The following is a 22,935-nucleotide window of genomic DNA, read 5'->3' as shown; positions in this document are numbered from 1 at the left end:
CCTTCAGATGCCGGTTGAATAGCCAGAGGCATGAACAAGGTGTAGAGTAGGGATCCCCAGCCCTGGTCTTGGAGGGTTATTATAACCACTGTTTTTACAGTTCAGATGGACTTGTATTGGCCTCAGTTAACTCAGTTTAACTTAATCAATTTAAGAACTCCCCCCCCCCAGCTCTGGATAGGTCCTGAGAGTTCAAGGACATCTAGAAAACTAGCAGACACACCCAACCTCCTGGACCAGGACTGGGTAGAATAGAGCTTGAAGACTTGGGTGATTGAGGTATACACATGGCTTTATCAATGCATCACTTATCATGGACTTAGTCATTCAGTTATGCGTGTCATACCTTAAAACTACATCACTTTGTCACTCCAAGCAGTTTCTTGACACAGAGTACATCACTATACAAAAGGAAAACTGGTCATCATGGTGAAAAAAGGGCACTTCATTTCAGTAAGAAATGCAACACTTGTTTTTTGTATAATTATTTTATTCAGTGTAAAAAAAGGTCTTTAGTGAATTATTTTCATCTTTTACACAAAGTTATAATTTTAATGCTTTCACATCCATGCTGAAAATTTTTGCAAGGTTTGTAAAAAAAAAAGTAATCCAACATTCTTAAAAGTATTTCACGTTATCTTTTTTAATTATGTACATATTCAAAGAAAAACTTATACCTTGTTCACTGCACAAATTACCATGAAAATGAAAGGAAAGAATCTGTACAGACACTATATATCAAAACTCTTACAGAAAAGCATGTATAAACCCCATTTGTAGCTCTTGCCTCATGATTGCCACAAGGTCCAAAAATTATAGTTATTAATATTTTTTTATTTATTTTCTACAAAGGATCTTTGTTTTAAATTTGTATCCAAAATACAAGAGTACGGAAGAGAACTTAATTTTCCCCTATAGTCACAGTTTCTGAAAATCATTCCCCAGTTACAAAGGATTATCAGTATATCAAATATATAGCACCATAATACAAAGACTGAGGAAAAGAGGGGATTCACATCAGAGAAAGAGAGAGACCCGTGTTAGTATCCAATAAACAGAAGTTGCACATAACTAAAGACCCTTGCCACCTAAGTAAAGTTTTCAGTTCAGAATAATGGGCTTCATCTTATCAGTCTCCATAATTTACAATGTTTGGTTCAGGAAATATACCAGTGTGCATTTATATATATATATCCATTTAGTTTGCAATTTCCAAAAAAATGCTATGAGGTTTAACAGCAAAGGTTTGCTTTAGAAATGCCTTAGCCAGATGTGAAAGTTTGGTGTGCTTCTCTCATTTTTATGTTAAAATGACATCAATAGTTAGCTAGCAGCTCAATTTGATTTGAAACTAAATTGTCCCACCAACATTAACATACAGTTAAAGATAACTCTTGTTTTTTCTGAGATATAGTACATTTAATATAATTATACTTTTTAATTAGTTATTTAAAGCTGGATCTTTCATGTAGGTCTCCCTGTTATAGTGATATTGTACTGTTTAAATTTTAAGTTTAACCAATTTAATTTTTTTTATTTAGCAATACAATACACTGACAGAGAATGTCTGGGAAGGATACAGCATGACTGGTCAATCACAAGCACACCTTTGTTGTTTGTGATACATCTTGGGTACCCAAACAGAAGTTAGATTGATCTAAATAAAGGCTATGTAACTACGCATAATTTTTTGCTGAAAAAATCGTATTTGGTAGAATATTATAAACTCTTTATTGCTCTGCTGAAAATGGAATATGACCGAACTGTTCTTCACTTAATGCAAGCGAAAACATTAAATGCATATTTTAATTTCACTTGTACTATGTGTCCATATATCCCCTACATATTGAACATCAAAACAATGTATAGAATACCCCTCACCCCTCCATTGCAAAAAACAAACAGTAGAACCACTAAACCAAATTAGGGGACTGTGCCCCACCACCCCTTCAGACAACTAAAAGGAATAAACACATTGCTGGCTTACAAAATCCTGTAACTCTTCTTGTGTGCAGTACTCATTTTTGTTTTGTAATATATACTATATATATTTATATATAAGAATCCTTCAAAAGCATTCAACCATATCGCACAGAAAAAAAAGACATTCTCATACAAATTCAAAGGAACCTTTTTTTCATGGCCAAGAATCTGCAGTTTTCAATTGTTTAAAATATATTCTAAATTTTGTCAGAACAAGCCGTGGTGTGCCACTGTAGGAAAGACATTATTTTATTTTTTTCAGAAGCAATACTTGTTTTAATAAGAGGGTGCTTATAAGACATACTTTGTCAGCCTGTTATCTCGTGAAAACTGTGCAGAGGAACAGTAAATGTGGTTCATGTACAAACAGGACCATGAAGAACAAGTTTCTCTGGACAAGCGACATTGTGTTGGTACGACAAGACTGCTGTTCATGCAACCCCTGGTAGGTGTCAGTGGTGTCACTGCTCTCTCACTCTCTCGACATGAACCGTCGTTGTCCATCACTACACCTTCCTTAAGGTCCTTGTGTACTTGAAATACATTTCATCCATTTCACTTCTGCGCAGTATGCATTTTTTTTCCACACTCCAATTGTCTGAATACGCCAACTGAATTTATAAATGTTCGGCACTAGAGATTTTATTAATACTTCTGAGTACACAGAGACAGGACCAAACAGGAAAATGAAAAAGGTTCCTTTGTACCCTTTGCTCCAAATGGTCTGTGCATATTCTAAATACTGACGACTCAGAAAGCCACAGGCTATAGCCAACCCCATCCAGCCCCCAGCACACCAATAGAACACGATGCAAATATTTCCTGAGAATTTAGCCTGTCAACCTTACTGGTATTTGAAGCAAGACGAAGAGTGCAGGAATATTTAATACTCCTGTGATGAGTACTGAACCTCATGTAACTTTTATTCATTTAAAACGATATTATAGGAAATGTCATCTTTTTGTGTAACAATTATAATTCTCATATTTTCTATGTACGGAAAAAGCCAGTTTGCAACAGCAAATGTTTATTGCACAGTCAGTCTCAATGTAAGTGGTTCATACATGTTACGATATCTTGGTTGTGTTTATATAAAATACATGTACAAATAGTCACAGACAAAAGTATTAGAACTCCTTATGACCTACAGTGGGAAATATTCAGTGAATTTGAACCTTAAAATTAGATACACAACAGCAGAATTTTTTTTTTTTAATTTCTGCCTGCATGCATTGTGTATTGGGGAGAGTTAACATTCATTCCCATAATTCAAGGGGTGATGGTTTGCTGGGACCACACCCCAAGGACCCTAAAGCTCTTTACATTTATCTGGGGACCTGATTCCAGGCAGTCATTCACTAAAAGCCCTGCTACACAGCACATCAACTGAAATGTAAAATCACTTAACCAATGGAATGAAAGGAGAAATTTAGATAGGCCAGATTGGGCCCAACACAGGTTAAGATTTACACACATTACCAGAGTTAACATCCTTACTCTTATGAGGAGTGCCATAGGATCTTTAAATGATCTTTAAGAACGAGGCAGCCAGATTCGCTTAAAGAAGAAAAAATTAGTCTAGGGATCAGGATAGTAACATGTCCCAATATGTAAGCTTAGCAAATAGTGTTTATTGCACTTCCTAATGATGAGTCTAACATTGCTGGAGATGGAGACTGCCAAAACTTGTGTCTGTGACATTGAACACACTAGGTTTCTACAGGATTTGCACGTGTAGAGTGTGAAGGCTTGGGTAAACTAGTCCACCTTAATATAATAAAACTCATGTTGAACATCGACTGTCAGATGGTTACTCTTATATATATAGACAGGAGTCTCGAGAGATTAATATACACATGCCAACTGCAATTTGGAGGTGTATATGTAATATTGAATGTGGAAGGACTAAAAACCATTATTTCTTTCCACAACTTTTGGAGGCCTTATAAAATAAGAATATTGATACATAATTTGCCAGATACGACAATATAAACTTGTGACTTAGAATCTCTTTTGTTTTTTTGAATAATTTTGGAGATTTCTATACTTCACAAAAGAATGAAGATTGCAAATTACATTTTAAAGAGGTAGCACAAACATGTTTGTTCAAGTCTATTTTGATAGAGAATGTATTGTATGAGGAATACAAAAAACAGGCCAAATAGGTTCAATGTTCTGCTGATTAAAAAAGTAAAAAAAAATGTTCTTATCAGCTGTTAATCTCTTTAAATCTGAATGTTTAATAGGCTCAGTTAAATATGGTACCCATCTATTAAATGTAGCAATATGGCTCTGAAAAGATCATTCCAGATAGGTTTAATATATCTCTTCATAAAAAGCAACATAAAAACTTAGCTTGCATATCTTCATTTACATAGTTACCTGTAGTGTGCATCACATTTCTTACAGAGCTTTCTAAATCAGAAAACTAAGCCCGATTCATTTCTCTATATGTTTTGTAGCCTTCAGTGTACTTTTTCCATGAAAGATAAAGAAAACCACAAGAAAACTTGGCAAATGAGATGATGCTGCACCTAAGGAGTTTTACATTCCTGCCTTGGAATCTTTTAGACAGTGTTTCTGTTTTAAATCCAAGTGTCTGTTAATACCAGTAAGGTTTATGATTTAGATAATATATTCTGAACTCACATGCCGTCTTTTCTCAACAAACCTATATCTGCCTCTCCTTAAACTTAAAGTTTTCACTAAACACCCAAAAAAGTTACAAAAAATGACAAAGGAAAGAAACTATTTGCAAAAGATACACAACAGTTCTGAACTTTGAAAATCTTACAAAACATCTTTGAAAACTTCAAGTACAATGAACGTTAAAGTCCATCTGGCAAATTGTTTAAAAAAATCACACAAAATAATTTCTCTCATTTTTTTTCTAAGTTTTGTTTGGAAATCCTTACAAACCCTCTATTTAAGATCCCCCGTTAAATCTCTTCTGCAGTCAGTATCGCTACACATCAGCCCACTGCTGAAACCCACATGTGGGCCAAGACAGGCAGAATTAAGGCTTTTGTTTCATCAAAAGTCTCTCGGCTGTCTTACGGTTCCTGTTTGATGTAGTAGCTGCCAGAACCGTTGCTTTCCTGGTCAGAGACTCCTTGCGAAAACGTGAACTCATCTCCTTCCAGGTTTTCTTCCTTCAGCTGCATTGAGACCACTGCAAGCAAAACAGGAAAAACTTTGAAACTTATGGCGAAAAACCCTCTGGCTAGAAAGCATGGCATATTACAGGCATTGAAAAAAAATGGCAAAAAATTCACTGGCTTACAGTGTCCATGACGTTTTTAACTATGAAAATTCCAAGAAAATTCAAAATAAGATTTGAAATCCAGGGCTGCTGTTACAAGACATACCTGAGAAGAATACATCTAATTACACTGTGACTTACACACACATACATCTGGAACCTTGAGCTCGGAATCTGGCAAGTGGCACAGAAAATACACAAAATGCACAAACAAAGGAAGGACATGACAGAAGTAATATTATGGATGCAGTCCTGATTTACTATAAATACACACTTAGATACCAATAAAGAAATCTGAATTGGATCATGCCAGAAATGTACCAAACGACCTGGGAAATCACCAAGATTTGGTAAATGTATTCCCCTGGTTCACTCCATTGCTCAGAGATTTAAATTTCAGAGAATGAAGATGCTGTGAAATAACCACCTGGCCAGGTCTTCTTTAAACCTGAGGACCCTTATCAGCAGAGGTGGTGGAGCTGCTGATATGAGGCAGACAGGGCCCAGAACCAGGAGGCATCCTCTTGTCTTCCCAAGACTGCACACGACAAAGTGTAGCTGGTGCAGCAGGGCAGATAAACACCCCCTGATCTCCATCAGGAACCTTCCAGAAGAAACGTGTTCAGACTGGCAACAATAATCTGGAGTACAACTACCAACATAGGCATGGTGGCATTGCTCTCCACTGAGGACCAGTGTTTAGGACAATAAACACAAAGTGGCTCCCCTTATCAGCCCCCACGAATCCACTAAACAAGTTTTAACATTTTAAGGACAGTCATAGCTAGAGCATCATGGAAAACAACACCTTTCTAGAGTTAGAGAAATTCAAAACAGACCTTTACCAAACCAAACAGTTTTTACAATAAGAAAAAACAATGTAAGAAGTCTTTCTAAGCAACGAGTCTTCCCTAAATATTATCACCTGGTCCTGGCCCAACGTCAAAATCAAAACGGAAACCAAAACTCCTTATCCAAGAGCACACACCCTAGGAGAAACCCTGAACAAAGCAAACCACTATTCCACGATTTCAAACTTTTTTTAATTTTGGGAGGCTGGCTATTTCTGGAGCCCCCTAGTTCCACTTTTTCTGACAATTTATCGACGGGACCCCATCTAATCCCTACCCTCAACCACTGATAGGCAATAGGGAAGCTGGCAGCATGTAGCTGATGGACTGAGTGTTTCTTTCCGTGATAAATAAGCACACAAAGGGAGGGCAATGAGGGAGGGGATTTCTTTTCTATTAAAAGGGAAAGTCATTAGCAGTTGTTGAGTTGGCAAATGATAGAAAAAAAAATCAAATCAATGGTCGTCTAGATTGAAGAATGGTTTTCAACAAAGGAGTTGCAATCAAAAGATCAATGGATATAGTGTAAATAAATCAAGAGGTGCTGCTCTCTCCTGCTCCCCTCCTGCCCCTGGCAGCCGTGCAGCCTGCGGTGTGAAGAGTGACTGGGAGAGTGGTGGATTACCTGTTCTGAGGCCGGGGCTGAGCTCTCGGCTAGTGCTGGGAGGCTGCAGGGCCCCCTGGGGTGCTTGTGCAGGATGGGGTCGGTATGGGGGGGGAGTCAGCTCTTCGTCACCAGATAAGCTCCTCCGCACCATGCCTGTCATGGGCAGACTCGACAAACTGACAGGCTTCTTCACAAGCGGCATCTTCCTCTCTAAACACCAAGTCAGACTACAGTAAGCTATTCAGCTCCGTTGCCTTATTGTATTTTACCCCTGTTTCTGTTTCTTTTCCAGACCACAATTAAAAGCTTCAAAAAAGGCCGTCATATTTGCTCTTCATATTTTTAATTACGATAGTAAAAAAATGAATACAATGGGTTCTGAGCTTCCCCGGTCTCAGTTTCCTGCCTTTTCTGTTGAAAACAGCGTCTCAGAGTAAGTTTTTTTTAAAGTCAACACTCAAGTCCAGAAAACAAAAAAAAAGCAGGTGCGTCGGTTTTCAGTCCACAGAAGTGAGCTCCACCGCTCCAGCCCCCTGTGCCCTCCCTAATCGGTGTATAGCGTTCGTGGGAACAATCAAAAGACCGTCTCCTTCTATTGCCCTGATGTCTCTGACCCTGACGACTGAAATGAAGCCAATTCTGTTTTGCTCTCCTGTGCAATTCTCAGAGTTAAAGACAGCTGCTAACCTGCAAACCAGTTTTTAAAACAGATTTTTTTTAAAAATCCAACCCAAACAACCCAAAACCAAGAAAAGGAGAGAAAACTCCACCAAGCAAGTTTGCGTTATTAAAAACAGGAGGGCAAGAGGGAACACCAAACCACATGTAAGAAGTCACCCACTTTTCTTTTGGCCTTTGTACTGCTGGGACTTCTTCTTCTGTTTCGTCACACTCGTGGGAATTTCTCGGGAGGCTGGAGAGACAAGGAATCACAGCCTGAAATTTCAACTGTCATCCATTTACTGGTAAATTATGCAAGTTAAATTACGTATAAATACTAAATTATTATTATCCTAGACAGAACAATGGTAGAGTGTGTTATAAAAAAAAGTGAATAATTACTCAGAGAAGGAAGATACTTTAACTCTGAAATCTAGCCGTGGCCAACAGCATAAATACTGTTTGCTAACTGTTTGCATATTTCTCTATTTATCAAGACTTCTGGAAAAAACAGTTTAATAATGTTGGCAGGATTAATAGGTAACGTTCGGGACAAGGTAAGAACATGCATAACCTGATGCTCTACATGCCACTGATGGATCTTACAAGGTCAACAGTTCATTGGAACAAAGGTATGTGAAGATGGCAGAAGATGTGAGATAAATGGACAATTAAGGGTCTTGTGCTCGGTTGAGTGGTATCAATCACCATGCCTTTAATAAGCAGGCCTTGTAACATCATTACCGATATTATTTACTGAAGGAAAAACATCTCATCAGTTCCCAGTGACTCTAGACGTCCTACTACTAATCACTAAGGTATTCATAAGGTCTAAGACCTAGCAATGCATTTCATATGATTCTGGGAAATGAGATCATAAGTCCTTAACATATTTACCCAGACTTTGAGCTTGACGATTGGTAATGTGATGGTGTTTTAAAATTTTAAAATGACATAACTCCCTTTAGGATGCAATTAATGGTCACTGGGTCGAATCCCAAGGTTTGCAAATCATATACACTGTCCCGGATATAGTATGATTTCATCATTATTAAACAGAACCATTTTTAATATCACAGATGTACTGTATGGCCAAAGTCAAGTCAAACGTAAAAGAGACGGCGCAAAAAAAAAAATGCAACTCACTAAAGACTGTGACTGTAAAGTTACAGCGCTACATTTTAAGTTCATGCCAATCATTTCCTTCCTTTTTGAGCATCTATTATAATCAGATATATAATGTGCATGTAAATCCCACCTGGAATCCTAATCCATGAAGTGTGGAGAACCATAAAAAGTCTTTATGTATTAAAGAGGGATTAGTCTGCTTAGCTGTTTACAAGCAACAGAATTAACTTTCCTCTACAAAATCCAAAATGAATTGGATTAAGAGGAGCAGTTTTGAAAAGCAGATTTTACACAGAATTATTAAGTTCCACATCTTTCAGACAGAAAAATACTTTCTGTGGGCAAGGAAAGAAAGCTAAGAGGTTTGTGGGCTTTCTTATGTGCTGCTGAATGCTACGCCCACCCTGGCCATATAAACGTTTCTCAGGGCATCTCCCTTACTCTGTGCTGCCGGAGGCTGTAGCTGGTATCCAGTCAGCTGGCACCACCCCACAGGGTAGAGATCCGGAGACTCGCAGTCCACCCACTGATCGTACTCGTCCTCCCAGCCGTCGAAATGGATCCGCAACAGCCGGTGAACGATGCGGGTCACCGTGGCGACGCACACCAGCCGGGGCTCCATGAGGTCCACGGCCTCCAGCTTCATCCCCGTTCGAAAGCCGTGGTTAGGAACCTCCTGGAGGGCATGAGCCCAGGACGTCAAAGGGGAAGCCCTTGGATCTCCTAACATTTTCCTACTGCTCTGTTCCCTCCACCCTAAGGGTTTCCCTATTCTCCTTCCTGCTTCAAACCTGCCACTTCTCATCAAAGCTGGTTTTGCAAGGGTGTCTCAATCCCTAGGGAGCGATACGGAATTCTCTTTTCCATTTAATTTTCAACCACAAATAGACAATGTATCAAGAGCGGACACATTCTTGAAAGTCTTAAGAAATGAGACTGTGGAAGCAGGCTTAATAAAAAGATCACATGGCTCCGCGACTTGCATTTCTGTTTCTTATCAATCTGTTTTCTAACTGCTTTATCTAATTCATGGTCAATTTGTACAATGAGATTAACAAGATGTTTAATATCTTAAACAAATCTGCTCTGCTTTGAGTAAGTTTAAGCATCCTCTGATAGCTTACCTTATTAAACAGCTTGACTGGAGCTGCTATGGAACCTGTTTCCCTGAGGTAGTCAAACCATTTGAATGGGAGTTTGGTGTAGCCTGCCAAACAGAAGATGAGGTGAATTTTAGGCTGGATTGTACACTGCAAGATTTAAGCTTCAGAATTCAGTTTCAGAATTTTCAGCTTCCCCTCTTTGTCTTTTAAATGCAAAAATGTGAACAGAGGTCGTTTTCGTTAACAGACTCCTCAAGCTCAGTGCTTCCATCTTCATATCTGTATGTCATGGAATTCCTACCACAGCAAATGCATACACTACATAAACAGAACATGACTTTTCCTACATAGAAAAGGCAAAAAAGCTGGATTCCATCACTACTTGTACTGTGCAAACACAAAATGTAATGACTAGTTAAAACTTCCCAACACCCCAAAAATAATGTTAAACTTTTACTTACAGTCAATGTATATAATGTATATAACCTTACAATGAAAACTAATGACTGTTACTTTTGTATGGACCTTATTAACGTTCACATATTTATGTCCAGAAATGTATTGAATAATTTTACGTATTTGTATGTTTTCATGTATGGAAAACATGAAGAAATCATCACAAAAATTATCAGGATGCAAACAGAATCTTCTGAGTCAGTTTAATTCCGATTAATCTGCGCCTGCCAACTACTTGTTATAATACTTAAGAGACAGAAAAAAAAGGACACAATGAAAAGTTGTCTAGAAAAAACTCTTATGGCCGGTGAGGGGCACACCAACCCAAAGCTTATTCCTGGAGCATGTTGCACAAGGCAGGAATTGCATTTAGAGACACCAGTTAACCTGCGTGCAGCATGTGTTTGGGAGGCGAGAAGAAACTGGAGCAGACAGAAAAACAAAATAAACACAGGTAGATCATGCAAGCTCCATGCAGAAGGCAGCCCAGTCTGAAAGTGCTGCCGATTTCAAGAAAGCCACTCAGAAGGACTATTTTAAGCTGTACCTCTGGGTGGCGTGAGCTCGATGGTGTTGATTTCACAGAAACCAGCAGGGAATATGGAAGGGGAGGTGGAATGATAGCAGAACCAGTCTGAGCCGTCCGCAGCCTCCGAGCCATCAATTCCTATCATGAGGTAACCGTCTGCCAAGACCTACAAAACAGCAGTAATTGAAAGGAAGACAGAACAGTAGTCACATATTTGTGAAGCTGGACTGAGTCAAAGAGCTCAGTAAACCTTTTTTGTCATTAAAAGGTTGACAAACTATTGGTGCCTCGTACAAAAAAAAAAAATACTCAAAAGACCTATAAGTCTATTGTATAATCTGCTGTACAGGGATAGCCACATCATCCTAGGTGTTAAACTAGTTCAGTCTTAAATAGAAAGCAGTGGAAAATTAGAAAAAAATATTTTTTAATAATATTGAAAAAAATGTACAAAATATGCTGGCATACGGCTAGTTTACTCAACTTTATTAGTACAGTACAGCTCAAAGTACAAAACAATTCTGTATCCTGCAACCCCTATTTATCCTGGAAGGCATTTCATGCAATATACTCACTGAACATACAAAAAGTTAAAATAGCCTTTTTCCTTTGACAATTCATACTTTGTAAAGAACTGTCCCACACAATAACTCTGTGCCTCATTTTAATTAATACTGCAACAGCTCTTCCCTCACTTAATAGTCCCTTGCTTGTTTTCTTCATAAAGAATGACTGCAGCAAACAAAGAGTATGACAATTCCTGGCTTTCCATATAAAAGAGGACAAGAGTGTCACCTGGTGGGAGAACCGTGCATTTGCACACATCTCTCCCACAATAGCCCTTCCATGGCTTCAATCCACAACAAAACTATTGTGAATAAATCCACCTGAGAAAAAAAAAACTATTTCTACAACAGTAATAAGTATAACATTTCTAAACACTTTCCAAAGTCTGCAGCTACTGAGCAACTAGTTGTGTGATGGCATGAAATCCTACGTATTTCATGCCAACAATTTGTAAACTTCAAAACATTCTTGTAATCTGATCACAACCAAGACCAATCTTTAATTCCACTTTTTAACTGTCAGGAGTAGCATCATCCTTGTCTCAGTTGTTAAAGATGTGGCAAGAAAAACTACTAATACAAATATTTCTAGGTACAAAGTTCTGGTTTGGCGCTGCTGGAGTGAGAGAGCAGATACAGTAGCTATGTGTCAGTGGGGGTTTCCATTTTTCATTTCCTCCATGCTCTTGGGTTCTTTATTGAAATAATTACTTGATGGGTTAGTTCTATTTTTCTTCAGATTTTAATGTGTGAGGAACTGCTGAAACTGGAAAACCTGCAAAACTGTGGATCTGCAGGACTGGACTTGGTCACTGCCAACTGTTCTGTTGCACATTCATCTGCACCCAGTGATTAAATAGCAACACCAGCACTGGAGTCACTGATATATTAAACCAATGCAAACAAATGGAATATCTTGGCTAATGATGACAATCCAAAACACCTTTGGACAGTTCATATTAACATTAATAAGCAATACTTTTTTACTATTGGTTCTGGTGCTTTTTTACTACATCTAAATTGATGCTAGTTTATTTTATTATTCCCGTTATCTACTTTTAACAAAGTGCTGGTTTTACAGCTCTGTACTACAGTATGATTATTCAGAGCTGCACATATTATGCACATCTTTAAAAGAAACAACAGAAAGACCAGTGCTATTAAAAGATGAGCATTGTAACAGTGCAGTTATTGTTGCAATTTTACAACTACAGATGATGTATAGTTTCATATACTACATTCCCCTTTTTATTCAACATAACATTTACATTATGGGAAGCTTAAGAGCTCATTACCTTCCTTACAGTAGCTACACATATTGCAGAAAGATTTAAAGGGTCAATCGCTTCCAGCTTCATCCCATCTTTGAACCATTCCCCACTCTGGTCAACATCTTTCACCTGCCAGACACAGGAGGAGGAGGAGAGCCACAGTGAAAACACAGCATTATTTAAAACAATGATGTTTTAATTACTTCAGAATGGGGATATTTACATCAGATTGAAGCTCGGAGATAGAGTTAAAGTTAAAGAAATTGTATATACAGAAATGTTTTTCCACCCGATGGGAATTTTGTCTTTCACTGGAAGAAAGGTATTTTCAATATTACCTAACTGATCAAAATACAGATATTGTAAATGGTATTGCTTCCCTGTGTTTTAGATATGCTCTTGCCTGTAGACAAAAACACCAGCAAAAATACAAGCACCCCCTTAAAAATGCTTATATCACACTTTAAATAACAGTGGAACTATGTGGAACTATTCAAACTGAAAACAGAAGGCACGTCTTCGCCCAAAGGGTTCAGGAGTATGGAATAAACTTCCCAGTTATGTTGTTGAAGCCGATTTCCCTGTAATTGGACAGCCTAAAATATTTACACCATTAAAGGCGTTTGAACACATTTGAACAGGCAAACATGAATGAGTCTTCTCACTAGCGCTATAGCAAGATTGTACGCTTATGCATGTCCGCCTGCAGTTAATGAGGCAAGAGCTCCTCTTCATTATCCTTCACAGTCCTACAACAACTCACCTTCATAAACAAGTGTGCCGCGGCGTCAGCCACACCTTCTATTTTCTTTGCAATATCTGAGAAAAGAACATAGCATTAATTATTTAAACACTTTTTTTGTAGTTTGGCTCCATATGCTACTTTTTGTGTTTTGGAAGAATATGCTATTGTTTTTTTTCTAAAATGCACAAGTTTACATTTCTAAAAGTTTACCTTCCTTAAAAAGATGGTTTACAAAACATCTGCACCTTATTACACGTCGGGAGACATCAAACTACCCAGACAAGCATTAAGACTCTTTTTCCTCTGCAGTAACTGCCACAACAATTCTTCTCCTGCGGCCGACAGAGGACTCCTACTCCGTTGGGTCCCTGAGCAAGGCTCTTAAGCCCACCTCCTCCAGGGGCGCCGTATAAATGGCTGACCCTGTGCTCTGACCCCAAGCTTCTCTCTCCCCGTCTGTGTGCCTGTGTGTCTCATGGAGAGCAAGCTGGGGTATGCGAAAAGACAAATTCCTAATACAAGAAATTGCACATGGCTAATAAAGTGATCTTATCTCTTAATTGTTGTGCCCCCATTCTCAAACAGCAGTCCTGGTCTACTTATTTACATGCTCATACTGTTGTCAAGCAAGCTACCACAACTCTCACCGTCTGAGAGATGCAACACAAACCTGAAGCAGATAAAACCATGGAGAGATGCAGGGAACTAAAAGATAAAGTGTGGGAAAACCACAACACAAAAATGTCCGGTATCTGAAAACTGAGGGACTACTGTGGTAAACCCAGTCAGGTAATGGATCATCGTGAAGTACACGTTTCAGAGCTTGGGGAAGCGCGGCAGAGCCCCTGACCTGATCGCTTGAAGCGGTGACCGATGCTTCGAGACCAGCCGATGCAGTGAATGAGGGGGCTGTACATGTGGCACCAGAAATCGTCCGTGCCATCCTCGCTCTCCTCGTACACCAGCCGCAGCCGGCCGCCGATCACGGAGTCCACGATCGCCACCCGCGTCCGACACAGGTGCGTCTTATCCACCACTTCCACGCGCATCAGCTTCTTGAAGGGGTACTGCATGCTCTCCTGGACCTGGGAGAGAACACGGTGCAGAACGTGGTCAGCTCTCGCCAAGCTGCTCTTGAACCGCAAGATAAATATGGGGGAAGGAATGCGGAATTTTGGCTATGATTATCCTGAAATTAAGAAAATAATATTGATCGGAACATGAACATCATTAGCCACATAACAGTCTATATGGGGCAGTTTGTAAATTAAGAGGAGCAGGAGTTACCAGGGGGGCGGGGCAGTAACATAGTGGTTAGCATTACTAGGAGTGTTTTCTCCCACAAACTGTAGGTTAATTGGCTTCTGGGAAAGTTGAAGCTGGTGTGAGTGTGTAGATGTCTGTGTTTGTGTATGTCTGTGGTGACATGAACTGGTGCCTCATTCAGGGTGTACCCCTCCTTGAGCCTCTTGCTTACCGGGATAGGCTTTATCTCCCCTGAGACCATACATAGGGAGAAAGACTTGGAAAATGGATGGATGGAGTTATCAGGCAGGAGAGTAATATGAGAGAGGGGATACGCACCTTTGCAGAGAAGTCCGGGGGAAGCGTTTTAGCACCAGTGAGCCGCTTTACAAGAAATGCTTTCCAGTTGGTGCATTTATGCTGAATAGCTACAGAAAAACAGAGGGGGACAGTTGCCAGAGACACCATTAAGCTAAACCCTCAATATAAATTGCCCATAAACGCAATGATTATTTTAATAAAAATTACACATGCAGAATACAGTCAGAAAGGCAGTTAAGCAGCTAGATGGATAAACAGAAAGTCAAATACAGTAACTCAAACATTAACATACACAGAATAATATACAAGCTGACAGATAGGGTGTCTACACTGGAGGATTAATTAGGATAAATTATACTGGAAATAATTAGATTAAAAAAAAATTAAGTTATGTATTAGCTGCTGAAAATTATTTTTCTGATAAGCACTTGGGATTGGCACAGTTCACTTACATTTGGGAGGTACGAGGGGCTTGCCACTGGTAGCACACCAACCCACTGGGTGCACATCGGGAACACAGAGGTTACACCAGAAGTCTCGGCTGGAGTCGTTGTCAAAGCCCTCGTACCGCAGCAGTGCCTTGAAGCCTACACACAGAACAGATCGGGCATTACTACCTTGCAGTGATGTCTCATCAAATCTCAGGAGGTCAGAAAGGCTGGGCCTAGTAAGAATCACAATGGGAGATGCCTGCGAGAAACCAGGTTACCGTTGCAAGTGGTGATGGGAGATTTGTAGGGGGCACTCTTTTCTCTGACCATGGACACTGCCTCATGGAGGTGCAGTACTTCAGATGAGTCTGAAGCATTTATAATACTTAGTGGGAAGAGAGTATTGATGCATAGCTCATGGGATTCAAGTGATTCTGTATTTATAATCAGAGCCCTATGTGTACTTTCACAGCAGACAGGCCTTTTTATATGGTATTTAGTTTGTTTCATCACTGGAAGATAAAACAAATATAGTTTGCACGTAAAATTATGAAAAGCTCAGACCTTTCAAATAGATCAGACAGGTCCAATTAACAGAGATTTATAGGGCTGCTACTAAGCTGGGCAAGACTCCCTATGCTCAGATGTAGTTTTGGTCAAAATGTGGGCTGTTTAACCAGAAAAATTCAATATAAAAATACTATAGTATTTTTTATAGTGTAATACCGTCAGAAATATCATGAGTAAGGTGAGGTCTGTGCTTTGCTGCAACAATGACTATGCTGCATGATATGGCACAATTTAAAAAATTAATCATTTGCTACCTGATGATCATAAATTGCAAGGCCTTCAACTGCACCACTCAGAAGATTCTTTAATGAGAGACAATTAAGTATTATCTCTGAAGTTTTCAACCAAAGAGTTGCCTCTCCTTTTTCTTCTCACTACCTGAGTAGCTCTGGTTCTGGTTATACCTGCTAATTTGACGATTCCCGCGATCCAGTAGACCTTTCCTGGCAGATTGCTATCTGTGTTAGGAACTTCTACTCTTACTCCTTCCGAGATGTCACCCCAGGACCTTCCCATTGGTACCTGGTTTACAAATTTAAAACAGGAAAACTACTTTTCATAGGATGATAAAAAAAACATTCATCAATCTTAATTCCATTAAATCCCCGAATCTTGGCAGTAAATTAATGGAATGCTCTGCACCTGCAATATTCTGAACATTTCACCATTTTGAAAGGAGAGAAGCATTTGTCTGAAATAAAATTAATATGGAAAAAAAACATAACTCCTATTTGTAAAAGCACAATAACAAACAGTGTAGTAGTTTTAATTCTACTTACGTGCTTAAAGCAGCTAACAGGTGCCGCAACAGAGTTATTGCTGCTGATGTAACGACCCCAATCAAACCCCTCCACAGGAACCACTGAAAAGGGCAAGACAAGGACAGAAAGATAAAATATATTCAATTTATCACTGCTTCAGGTGACTTATTACCAACAGTGCTAATATCCACTCCAGCACCCAATTCCCTAAATATCTTTAATGCATTTTCAAGAAATTGAATCTTTTTGTGTTTTTATAAGAGTCCCACTCAGAAATGGCAAGCTTAAACGGCATTCATTTTCCAAAAGGCAGTGCCCTCTGTGTGCTATGCTTATATTCGTCAACCATGTGCTTCCTTTCAGCTACTTCTGGGAGCACTAATAAGAGAGTAATGATCTAGTAATACCACGCACCTACACTATGTACATTACAGAATTCAAATTTCTGCATCAAGGAAGGTGTCATTTATTCTTAGATTCACACATAAATGTAGTAAATGTTAACCACTCTGTGAATATACAAACTCTTACTAGTTAAATAGTCACAGTTACAGGACTTCACTGTCCCTCACCTGTTTTTGATTTAGCTTGGTTTTGTTGGTTTGCCTGGTACTGGGCATATGCTGCTAACTTGGCCATTAGAGGTTGTTTTTGTAAGACTTTTGCCTTTTTTGTAGGTGGTTTACCCTGCAAATAAAAAATATCCAATATTCAATGTTATTAACATATAAAGACATAAATATGTACATTATTTGTAGATTACAATCTTATAAAAGTGAATACAGCTGCTGTTCTTCTCTCTGTGACTCTAACCTAGGTCTTTTTGCTAACACAAGCACCAAAACAGCTTTCTTTGGGGTCACGTGTAAAATAAAGAACATTACCTGGAGCCTAGCCAGAATGCTGGCTTTCTTTGAGTTAGAGGAATAACTTCTGGAACAGGAGACGCTGCAGAATCGCTTGGTTTTGGAATAAAAGGCATCTCTGACTCCCACCATTCCACACATCTCACAGGTAGCTGAAAGAACAGGCAATTGTGGGTTACATCACACTTACAAGTGGTGGGAACAGTGAGAAACCTTTTAATTGAGCAAACATCCCTGCACGATCCCAGACTGTCGCTGGAAACATTTTTTTCTCAATTTATTCATTAATGTCCTACAGAAAAAAAAAACAGAACACACCCGATATAATTTAAAACAAGCAAATACTGTTAAAAACTGCACAGCTTACTCTGTCATGTGACTTTCCTTTAAACTTGCCTTTTTCTAGTTATGTTTAGAGATGATGACTCTTCCCAGAGCCCTTGTAACTCACATTTCAGTCTACAGATTACCAGTTGATATATATGTACAGTATATAGCTATGCATTTATTTATACCAGCTATTGAATGATGTTCTTTTCAACAGAACAGAGAATGAAAGAATGTAAAATAATCACAACTATGATATTTTAAATATAGATAATAAAGCTAAAAAATACTGAAAGAGTAATGAGTAAGTTTGGCCTCTAGTAAAGACAGAATGACTTAACTGCATTTTAAATGGTGGTATGGCGCTATAAAACAAACACCAAACACTCTGTGTGCTGGTGGTATGGCGCTATAAAATAAACACCAAACAATGTGTGCTATGCCTTAAATTTGGGTAATTAGACTTGTGTTGTGAGAGGACAGCGTGAACTTGTGGACTGACCCATGCCAGCTTTGCCATCTGGGTAGGTGTACACCTGCCCATTGTTCTTGATGATGGGCAGGTTGGCAGGTATGGAGGCGACCTCCTCCTCGCTCTCCTCCGAGCTAGAGCTGCTGCTGGTGTCCTCACTGCAGCTGTCATACCCATCATACATCCCGAAGGAGTCCCGCCTCTTCCTGTCTGACCGAGGAGTGTGTTCAGTCTGGGTGAACAAAGACAGGCATTGAAGAGCTCTGGCTGCAGACCTGGCATTTCCTATTGCCTTGGCCTTATGGGTTACAATCAGAAACACAGCAGGCATATTAACCAGCCTGAAAACCAACGTGCACTTAGTGTATTCAGATTAAAAATCTACACCAAAGCTACTGTATGCTGCCTATTTTTCTTTAGTTTAAGAGCATGATTCCAGATTGCAAAAACAGCTTTCTCAAAATACCAAAGTTTCTATAGTTTCTTTTAAACAAAACTTAACACATGATTAAAGTGGTGCATTTTAAAGTATAAGAACATGCGAACAGCTGCAAATTCAGCTGCTTCTTGAAGCAGCTCAGACTCTCAGAGTCTGGATCTCAACACAGGCCTAGCTAGAATGCTTCTTAAAGGCACCAACAGCTCTTTGTGTAAAGACATGTTTTCTACTCCCCAATCTAAATGATTGCTCCTTTAGTTTCTAAATGTGATCTATGTTTTATTACAGAGTCATAATAATTTTTTTTCATTACAGAGTCGTAAGTAGTCCTATAAATTGACCCAATATAAAAACCTCAGAGGCAGATATATTAGATGATATTATCATCCAGGTGGGTGCTGCACATTGGAGGTGGTGGAGGGGAGTCCCCCATTACCTGTAAGGTGCTTTTACTGGAGTGTCCAGAAAAGCGCTATATAAGTGTAAGCAATTATTATTAATATTAGGATCAAGCCTACTTTATCTAAACTAAACAGACTATGTTCCTTTAACCTGTCTATTAAAATATGTTAAAAAGGAAATAACTTTAGAAAAAAATTATGAGTAATGAAACCACATGTAATGTCATTACACTGTAACCAAAGTTGAATTATATAGATTTTTATTTTTAATTAGTCCACACTAGTGTATTGTCCAGCTTCCCTTGTTTTAAATTTCTCAGGTTTTGCTACATACAGTACCTTGGCATTTTGGTGTCTTGATGAGAACATAGAAGAATCTAGACATCCAGGTCCCTCTCATGAGTAGCAGTTCAGAATCTGCAATGGGGTATGCCTAGAGCATGTTTCTTTTTCCTGAATTGATCGCTTTGCTCTTAACATTACATTTTATTTGGCACACCTCGTATTTTGGAAAGGAGAACATGTTGTGTCAGTATTCAGTTTAGCTGTACAGTGCAAAATCCACTATCTGCTGGAGCTTACTACTGTGATAACTTAATCAATATTTAAAAGATATGTTTCTTAGCCTGCATATAAGAAAGTTTATTTTAATGGTATAATGGATGGCAGCGTGTGCCTTCAAGAACACAGCTTTGAACAGTATTCTAAGCACAGAAGAGACTTATTTGATAAATATGATGAACTCCCAAAACAGAAACTCGCTGTTCCAATAAATGCTACTCAAAGACCCAAGATAATAAGAACAGAACTTAAAAAAACCTTGCAAACATTTTTACAATGATTTCTTCCACTTATTACCATTCAATATTTCCAACTTTCAATGGTAGTCGAAACTTACTACACCCGAAATACACCTAGAAAATCTTTGTATAGTATATGTATTACTGGTCAGTGAGCACCTTACACAGAAAAACAAATATTTATGGAAATGAAATTTCAATGATCGCTATCCGATTTCATATGCATTTCACAGGATGCAATACATTCTACGGCCGCAAACGACAGTTGTAAGTATTTCAATAAGCTTAACTACTCCAACTGCAGTACACTACGAGTTAAAGGTGACAATAAAAAGATATACCGAGTTTTCACAAATATTTAAACAAGTCATTTAAAACTTGGTATCATAACATTTCCGGGCTCTAATTTGTAAACATGGCTACGATTTTGAACTCCGGCAGAAATGCTTAAAAATCTCAAGGCAGAGCGAAACTGCTGTGTGACACGGTAACAGCAGAATGGTAACCCGCAACGCTGGTCTACAGAGCAATAAGCAGCTATTTCTCAGCATTTATTTCTTCGGAACTCTAACACCTAGTAACAAGGTGTGTTCGCTGGGGTTTTTATCTGTAATATCAGAAAAACACGTATTTTGAAGGATTTACCCTTTACATACACGAATGACATGGAAGTCTACGTACCAAGTATTTCAAAAAAACAAGGAAGCATTATCTGTGTGTGTGCTTTGAATGCTACTACCACTGCAGTCGTGACGGGCCTGCACGCCTTTTCCACTTCGTCCTGCAAACTAGCGTCTCTGCAATGTGTTTCAGCTAATTCTCGGGTGCTTCACAATCGTTAAAGCCCCGGCAATCCGTCAGCCGAACCTTTGGAAACCTGATTGTTTTACCTAGGCGAATCTGGAGGCCCCTTTTTTCTACTGCTGTTTCTGCTGCAGGCTGACAATCACAACAAAGGAAGAGAAAAACAGGCTTGTTGCACTCCAAAGCACCACGCTCGATCTCCCCGCTCAACTCACCAAATCCCTGGCGTTTTCCATCAGCCCCTCATGCAATGCCGTTTTGTTTTGTGTGTGCAGTTGTAAAATTCCCGAGAAGGAGAAATAGAACAGAAAATCAAACTAAAACCCAAAATATTGAACTCCAGCTGAATATCAACAAAATTATCATATCTGCAGCGCGCAGGCGCAGGGTAAACCCCCTGGTTGCCATTGGTCGGAACGAGGAAATGGTAATCGACACAGTCCTTACACGGAGGATTTTGGCCCCTGGAGGCCACCGTACTACCTCAGAGGGGGGGAGTCTGTTATCGTTGCTTCAATGGAGCGCACCTGTTCTGCAGGCACCCAAAGACATATCACGAGTTGAACGGAATTATGACACTTCTGTTTTTTATTTGACATCCTTCAAAGAGCTATTGTATCCAAAGGAATGTAGCTAGATAGACCTCAGGCAGTTTTTTACTTGCACTGAACAAAAGCCCACTGATGTTACGAATTGACCCAGCTAAAAGAAATTGTACAACATCTGGGGCGCACCTGCTCGGTACATGAGGAGCGATCGAAAGAAGAGAAGACTCCGACACAGTTTTAAGAAAGCAGAGACCTTGTGATGGAGGCAGTGAATTTACACATCCACGCCGAATACGCTGTATCCCGTATGTGGTGTACATAGCTTTTGCGTTAAAAATTTGAAAACCTAATGTTTACGGTTCGCCCCCAAAACTAAAATGACCTGATTATTCACACGCAACGTACGAGTTAAGTGTGTGTTGTACATTTTGAAATCGTAACTGTTTTTCAAGATAAATACATTTCTTTAGTTCTCTCATCCTGAGTCGATCACGAATTTACAATACCATTCACCCCATTTTACTGTTGAGTCCCGCTTACCAAAGCGGACAACAGATTTTCCAAAGAGGAATTCTGACATGGGAACATTGGTTTTAAATGTGCACACATTTATTTCAACCAGCTTTTTTACCTTGCAACTTCCAATACAACACGAACTCATATAACATACTACATATACTTCAACCGTGAAAGTAGAAATACAGCTGCCATTGTACCATTAAATACATACGTTATCAGTAACAAGAACAATAATTAAGCTCGGAACTTTCGACATTTTGCGGCGCACAAAAACGTACCTTTCTAAGCCAACAGATTGCTTTATCGTTCGGTCCAACTAGAGGTCGATTAACTTCTGCTTTGATAGGGACACCTCTGTGTAAACCACTTCTGTGTGCGCGTTTTAATCGAAGACTGAGAGCAGTGTGTCTTTTCAGCACTTTGTAAAACAGCAGGAGTGTCAGGAAAACATATTTCAAGAGCTTGCTATTGGGATAGTTTGACATATTAAAACAGAACCATGGTAAATTAAAAAGTCTGTTTTTTTATAATTTTGTTTTGGTCGTGGTAATACCAACGTCGCAAGGAACAAGTATGAGCTGGTTAAACAAGCAGCAAAATTTGAGACCCAGCAGAGGGCGCTGTTTTGTAACATCAAATCAGACTCAGCTTTACCTAAAGCAGGTGAGTTGTTAAACGTCTTATGTGCCAGGTAGACAGCACTCTATAAAAATATTTCTTTTTAAAATGCAATGTATTAAATATGATATTGCACATGTTCGTTGGGCATGACATACCAACTTTCAACAATTCAAAAACAAGCACTAATCGCATGTGTAGCACCATATACAGATTCACAAACCTGAAATACAAACAAAATTAAACATTTTGGCGTCAGATTCCACCTTGTTCTAATATTTAATAATCCAACAGACTTCCTCACTTTCTGCTTTCGATAATATACCACCTCCATTCATCTGAGGGATATATTCTAATCAGAAGTGCAGACATTCGATAAGTTCTTTACTAGTTTATTTAGTTCCTCCAGTGGGTTCTAAATTGGCTATTTCTTTTGAGTTTTATGTTTGTCTTAAAACACATAATGCAAGACTTTACCTAGTTAATAACGAACAAGTCGTATGGTTCAGTGCATTTGAATAAATAAAAACGAATACAGTACTTGGAAGACAATGAAGAAGTGAACGCACAAAAAGATAATTCGATACACTCTGTTCTGTTTGAATATTTCAAAAATATTAATTTCACGACTCGTGCAAAATGAAACTACTAA

At 38.9% G+C, this 22,935-nt stretch overlaps 1 protein-coding gene across 8 annotated transcripts; it reads right to left on the bottom strand.

Annotated features, from left to right (window-relative positions):
- Positions 1-469: 469 nt before the first annotated feature.
- mbtd1 (mbt domain containing 1) lies at positions 470-22,914 on the bottom strand. 8 transcript variants are annotated; one of them, XR_015925375.1, is made up of 18 exons: positions 21,944-22,914; positions 18,185-18,386; positions 17,374-17,507; positions 17,062-17,176; positions 16,508-16,590; positions 16,133-16,277; positions 15,180-15,314; positions 14,746-14,834; positions 14,012-14,246; positions 13,180-13,235; positions 12,441-12,545; positions 10,598-10,745; positions 9,616-9,698; positions 8,933-9,167; positions 7,545-7,616; positions 6,722-6,913; positions 5,673-5,849; positions 470-5,155 (listed from the first exon to the last, which is right to left on the bottom strand). XR_015925375.1 is itself a non-coding variant. In XM_088599405.1 (17 exons), the coding sequence occupies exons 1-17, from the start codon at positions 22,148-22,150 to the stop codon at positions 5,037-5,039; spliced, it is 2,355 nt and encodes a 784-aa protein (XP_088455531.1). In that variant the 5' UTR covers positions 22,151-22,914; the 3' UTR covers positions 470-5,036. The 8 variants fall into 8 exon arrangements, 7 of the variants coding, with proteins under 7 accessions (XP_088455531.1, XP_088455533.1, XP_088455535.1 ...); XM_088599405.1 differs by lacking the exon at positions 5,673-5,849; XM_088599407.1 differs by lacking the exon at positions 5,673-5,849 and having other exon boundaries at positions 16,133-16,250.
- Positions 22,915-22,935: the final 21 nt, after the last annotated feature.

This window comes from Lepisosteus platostomus, chromosome 11 (genome assembly GCF_059453375.1).
Source record: "Lepisosteus platostomus isolate fLepPlt1 chromosome 11, fLepPlt1.hap1, whole genome shotgun sequence".
NCBI classification, from domain to species: Eukaryota; Metazoa; Chordata; class Actinopteri; order Semionotiformes; family Lepisosteidae; genus Lepisosteus; species Lepisosteus platostomus.
This window is presented reverse-complemented; position numbering and strand designations above follow the sequence as displayed.